This window comes from Amphiura filiformis, chromosome 1 (genome assembly GCF_039555335.1).
Source record: "Amphiura filiformis chromosome 1, Afil_fr2py, whole genome shotgun sequence".
In the NCBI taxonomy this organism is placed as follows: Eukaryota; Metazoa; Echinodermata; class Ophiuroidea; order Amphilepidida; family Amphiuridae; genus Amphiura; species Amphiura filiformis.
The window spans coordinates 440,037-446,860 of NC_092628.1; the positions used below are offsets into that span (position 1 = coordinate 440,037).

At 36.0% G+C, this 6,824-nt stretch overlaps 1 protein-coding gene across 1 annotated transcript in view; it reads right to left on the reverse strand.

Moving 5' to 3' along the window:
* Positions 1-1,239: 1,239 nt before the first annotated feature.
* LOC140168811 (uronyl 2-sulfotransferase-like) overlaps positions 1,240-6,824 on the reverse strand; it is a 30,465-nt gene continuing 24,880 nt past the window's right edge. Inside the window, exons 2-3 of the mRNA XM_072192212.1 lie at positions 1,939-2,106; positions 1,240-1,901 (exon numbers count right to left, since the gene is read on the reverse strand). Of these exons, the coding sequence (XP_072048313.1) occupies positions 1,240-1,901; positions 1,939-2,106 (830 nt within the window). The remainder of the gene's footprint in view (positions 1,902-1,938; positions 2,107-6,824) is intronic.

Genomic DNA, 6,824 nt, shown 5'->3' on the forward strand with positions numbered 1-6,824 from the left:
AATTTCGGGTGGAATTTTCTCATATTCAGAACTCTCACAGTTCAATGCCACCAATATCAGGTGAAACTATATGATTTAGATGCCAAATGATCAAAAATTCAACCTAGGTTGACCTAAGACTTTTCTTGTTTTAACGCACTGAACCGTAAACACCTTAAAAAGACAGTGCGCCCTCGAAGCTGAAAGTTACAATATGATAGGGCGACTATTTATAAAAACCGAAGCCGTGCGTATGAATGTTGGTACTATTACATCAAAAATGTCATATAATGAGAGAAAATGTACCATTTTTAAGCATCAAACTCTAAAAAGTACTTTTTTGGCTACATAACTTGATCAATTTCAGCGATTTTAATGCAGTCTTTTCGAATGCCATGAAAACAAATAGTTCCTCATCGTATTTCAATGTATCGCCCAGACCTATTAGTGGAATTTAACCACATGTATATAATTATATCTCTGTATCAACATGAATAACATCAAAGTAACACTGGATGAATTGTTTGATTTATTGCTGTGTTTATTCCTTTATTACTTCGATTGGAAGACAAAAGAACGAAAAAAAAAGAACGAACAAAAAGATCGTCTATGGGGAAGTCACTCTAGTACTACTGAGCCAGATGGTCCAAATAGGTATGAGTCCAGTGATACCAAAATAGGTACAAACATTTTCAATACGATGTCGCTATGACGTCGTGATGTGAGCGTGCCCAATACTGCCCATGCAAATTGGGGAGTTTTGGCTATGTACAAGAATATAGGCAAAAACATGCGACTTTTCACCGAAATTTCTGCTGACATAACTAACAAGTAAAAAAAAGTCAGCAACTATTTGAATAATTTTACAAGAGCGAAATGAAAATCATGAATTTTACTGTTAAAACCAATTGTGGGTCTCACCCACACCCCACCCCGTTATGGTAATTGTTGATTGCCGGTACTACGCCCGGGTAAGGTGCTGATGTAAAACATTTATTTTATTACTAAAAAGGCGCAAAGAATGTACGAATAGCTTGAGTCTATAGAACGTAAGCACACGCGTTTTTTTATTTTATTTTTTTTTAATTTTTTATTACGGCTAATAAATCTTAGGGATGGGGTAGCCTTCGAAGTTCTAGGTTTAAATTGGCCTGAATTATGTAAAAGTATATTATTAGGTTGTACAAGTCTGCATCTTGGAATTTATTAAGTTGATTGCCAGCCTGGCAGTGCAAAAAAGTGGCAATCTATAAGACCTAGCTATAAACCAAGTGTGACTTGTTTTTGCTGATAATGAAATCGTTCCCTCACAAAATAATAAAAGTCATATTCTCTAAAAGCTAAAGCTCGCAGTTTTGCCAAATACTTATTGGAAGGGTATCTTTTTAAAAACGTCTTTGTATCGCGGGTATTATTTTGCCCTGCTCTGCTTTCATTATAGACCCCGAGAAGTCCTTTGAACAGACCTGGTAAAAGTTTTTCAAGGACCTTGAAGAATTCTGGTAGTTCTTCAGTCAATCCAACAGCGATATACTCATTTAGATTAACTTTGGCTTGATGCAATGCAAAATCCGGATCTTGTGTGCAACGTTTTTCATAACCGCAAAATCGGTGGATTTCGTGATTCAGTTGGCAGCCACAGAAATGAGCGATACCAGCTCCAGGGGGTGTAGCCCGTTTACGTTGATGTGTAGCCATATCAACACATTCCTCGATAGTACGATTGTATATGTCCATAGACATGTTCTTGAAATTTGCGGGTGTGTGTTTGTCACCATAACGTTGGTAATAAAACTCAGATATAAATCGCTCTACAGGGTCTCTGATAAGACCTAGTCCCATAGGTTGGCGAAGACCATATTTGGTGTAGTTAACATGTAAATGGTGTCCAATGACTATAAACGGTACATCTTGATGCGATACTTCTTGCACTCAACATTGGTAAAAACGATTGTAAACTGTTATTGTGATATTTGTTCATGGTTTTGAGAAGAGTTGACACAAACGTTCTGCTTCCTGATTTGGTCATTCTATTATAAAGTATCCATCTTGATTTAGGATCAAATGCTGCTGGTTGAAACTGGTATGAAATTTTGTGTATTGGTCTTAGATGGGTTGTTGGAGAATCTGTAATGATATCAAAATAATATGAAGACAACAGTTTAACATGAAAACCACTAACTACAGGGCAGGATTTACCATTGGGCCAGATGGGCCCGGGCCCAAGGCTCCCAACTTTTTGCGGCCCCCCAATTTGCTCTGTGCAGCTTCCTTTTAAGCTCGAAAAAAACCATGTTTGGGCCAAAATAGGGTAAAATTGCAAAATGTTGCGCGCATTGCGAGCACTTGCCCGTTGTACAGCCTGTACCAATAAGATTATACAATTGAATACATGAATTCAAAACCCACCCAAGTCCATGGGAAGTGATTTTGTATCATTTTAATTCCTTCAGTTAGATTTACCTGGTCAATATGGTAAGTTGTACGTGCAAATGAGTGGGTTAAACTGTATTAGGTATGACGATTAGGCTTTTTGAATCATATACAAAGATAACAATGTTGGAATGAGATTACCATTAGTAAGATAATACAAAATAAAGCACACAGGTATGTGTAATGTTGATAAGCATTCTGCTATGTAATATAAACCACACACTTTCCTTGATTAAACCCATTTGTTTTTCAAAAGTCACTCTCCAGCAATGGATGTGTTACAAGTGGACTTTTATACGTCAATCAATGTGTTACAAGACTCAAATCATGGACTTGTGTGGTTTCATACAAGTTATTTTTCACATGCTCAATAGACACAGAGGATGAATTTGAGTTTTCTTTTATACATAATTATGCAGGCATATGTATAGCAACGATTTCCCATGCTTAACTCAATTTGGCCAAAGTATGGACTTGGGTGGGTTTTGTATTCATATATTCAATTGTAACTTCGCTTCTCAATATCTAACAAAAATGGATAAATTAAAGTTTAAAGGGGATTAACGGCTGTATTGAACTTAACATTCTTCTTCATAAAGCCATCGCATTCTCTAAATCAAGGAAAAAAGCTTTGCATGTGACCGTCTTTGATTTAGCTGACGCGTTCGGCAGCGTCAGTCATACCCTAATTACTCATTTCATGAAAAGTTTCAATCTTCCGGAAAATACATCACCTACTTGAAAATTCATACTCGCGACTTAGCGGTTCCGTTCGCGGCTCTGGTTGGAGTTCGGAAGAATTTCAATTTAGGAGAGGAACATTTCAAGGGGATCCTCTGTCACCTATAATTTTCTTGATATGTTTTAATCCCATCCTGGAATACTTAGAAAATGTTCGTGACAAGCGTGAATTTAACTTAGACGGTACCAAAGTGATTACAACCCCATATGCGGATGATATTAATATCCTAACAGGTAACAAAGTTCAACATCAAAAGATCGTTAATGAACTTAAATGCAAAACTCAGAGTATGGGTTTGACTTTAAAACCTAGTAAATGTCGTTCTCTGTCAATATGTAGTGGTGTTCCCAAAGTGGTTGAATTTACGGACAATGAAATGACTCCTTTTTTGAGCAAATAAGACGTTTAAAATTGATATTCCACAAAAAACAACTTAAGCGGTGAGTTCCTTCGAACGAGACAAATTTGGCATAGAAAAACGGTGACGTCATGAAATGAGATGTGCCCGCTTGAGAAAATTGACTATAAACGGTCTCAATGGACAGAACGTATACTGTTGTTATTCACAGAAAAAAACTCTAAAAAGTATTACAAATTTAAGGTGAAATCCCCCGGTTGTGGTAAAAAGAATAACTTTACAAATTGGAATTAAGGACAAAAATATCTTTCTTTTGCTTTTTGTTTGGCAACAATCGGAGCTTCCATTCAAAAGTTATATTCAAAAATGTAACTTCGGAGGCAATGTTTTAGAAATTAATTCTTATGTATCAAAAAATAATCAAAATTAAAGTAAAACAGTGTTTCTAAACTATGAAAAAATCCTAAAAACAGTGTTTCTAGACTAAAATTCACTAAATTGCTGATATCTCGAAAACTTTTTTTCGCAAACGCATGTCCACACGGAACACAATATCTTAAAAAGTATTTGAGGTATGGACTTCAAATTTAAACTGAGTGTTGCTAATATGCAGGGCTATAAATTGAATTAGAAGTTAGTACTTCCAAGCTTGGGAACTATGTTGTTGCTATGGCAACATCAAAATAGCATACAACAATAATTATTAAATTTTTAATTTGACCTTTGACCTCCCGGTAGACCCCCAAGACATCACATGATTATCATAATTCTAGTTCAGATTTAAGTCCTATCTATGAAAAATACTTCCCAAAATTTCATTTCTATTGGTAAAATAATTTTTGAGATATCATGTTCCAAAGGACTCTACCTTTGAAATTCACCAAATCCAATATGGCGGCCGTTACCATGGCAACGGGTGATATGACCAACAATCAAAGTATTGAATTTGAATAAAAATTGTTTAAGGTATACATGCCAGCTAGTTATGGGAAGTTTCATTCACTACGTTTACCTACGCAAGCTTTAGATTCCAGATCACCCAAACCGGGGGATTCCACCTTAATGTTTTTTAAACAAATGGATAAAATCAGCCGCTTCTTTTTTTATATATTAGTAAATTGTGATATTACAATTCATATGTATATCAATATCATGAGAAGTATTAGGCCTAAAAAATAAATAATTTGAGCTTAGAATTTCATCTGATACTAGCATATAAGTCCACAAACTCATGTAGTTATTATAGTTTCAGTTGGATGAAATATTACAAAGCAAACGCATAGTAACAATACTGTGTGTTTTTTGTTTGCGAAATGAGAACAATAGTGTGCATGTTGTTATGCAGCATTGTTATGGTAAATGATAGTACAACTTATTGTTGCTAATGTCAAACTTGTCAAAGTGATTGTTATTGTATGATGATGAGAGTATGGTATACCTTCGTTTTATCTTTTCTGTTTCGGTTTCGGTTTGCGGTTTCGGTTTCGGATCTCATTGTTATTTTGAAGTTTAGAAATTTATTCTAGTCTTTTGTTGACTACAGAAAAGTTGAACGAAGATACTTCTGTTTCGGTTTCGGTAGTTATGTTAATTTCTGACATGAAAAACGTGAGATGAGAGGGTTGATGCTAATCTAGACAAAAAAAGTGTCTAAATTTTACGGCCGTAAATTCGCGATAAATTGTACGGCTTCAATTGACTTGCGTTGGGTGTATAGGTACTCCAGCCTAAGCGGGAGTAGCTCGTAAAAATAGCCCAGCGTAGAAATATGCATTAATACATTAATCAATAGTAATCAGTGTTGCCAAGAATTACGTATACTTGTTCGTGCAATCGCGCAAAAATCGGTCATATTATGATTATGTAGAGATTAAACGGGGAATTATTTTCTTCCCAAATACACCTTATAACTTGGTAATATGCAACACCAGAGAAGTGCGTTGAAGTGAAACTAATTGGATTTCTTTCATTGGAATTGGTAGTCTGATAATTGCTTCAGGTAAAATTGCCAGAATCAAATCTATTTTAAATGTATATTATTTGAGAGTGGGGATGATAAGATGAGGAGATGATGAATAGATATGACCCCTCTCTTTCATCTAAAACCGCCAATTGAATATGCAAATTAGGTGAACATTTAAGTAAATTAAATTAAACTTCAACACTCTTCTTGTTTATTTTCGCTTACCGGGAGCGCTTTCGAACTTCCTCGTCATCAGCCGATGTTGTTGGCTCTGATGTGTTTCTTGGAAACGGCTAGGGACCAACCTGATCATGTGACATGATCAAATTGCATGTTCTGATTGTCACGCCACATACATCGGGGAGACCAGTAGGAAGCTTGAAAAGCGACTTGCGGAACACAAGTCAAAAGCAGCTGGCTCCAAATCAGCCGTACAAGAACATGTAAAAGCGAGTAAGAACACGCACCAAATAGACTGGGACAACGTGAAAGTACTGGAGAAAGAAACAAAAGACTTTCCCAGGAGGGTCCTGGAAGCCATCCAAATCAAGAAACAAGGACCTTCACTTAACCGAGATACAGGATTTGAATTAGATCCTGTGTGGGACAACCTGATCAAACCCAGCGGCACCAGGGGCAGGACTTTTCCGACTTCTGTGTCGTCATCCAGTGTGATGTCACATGATCAGGTTGGTCCCTAGCCGATTTCAAGAAACACAAGCCAACAACATCGGCTGATGATGAGGAAGTTCCTCGAAAGCGCTCCCGGTAAGCGAAAATAAATAAGTAGTGTTGAAGTTAAATTTAATGTACTTTCATTTTATTACCACTGCGTATGAATCTGCAATTCTATATAACTGATTTTTTCCCCTTTTTATTGACACAAAGGTCCTACAGACCAAATTTGGTGATCATAGCACCTTTATTAAAGAAGCATTGATTTTGATGAGGGTCTTCCCTTAATCGAAGAAGTTGGGTCACATTTTGCCAATTTTGTACCACGTAAAATGAAAACTCATGCCTATCGTCGAATATTTCAGAACAAAAGCAAAGGTTTTCTTGTGTTTCTTTCACTTAGTTGACATTAATTAGTCATTATTAAATAAATAATTTTATGATTGATGGTGTTTTCACGGAACATCAAGCAAACCATAAATATGATACTAGAAATAAGTGCGATTATCAATTACCAATACATAAAGGCAGAACCATATACTAAATGTTGGTCCTAAGTTTTGGAATGAATTACCCTTGATTTAAAATCTGCCAGAACAATAGGTCAATTTAAATGAAATCTGGTCCTTTATCTTCGGACAGTGTAATGCTTATTTTTTAGGGTCACTAAATAT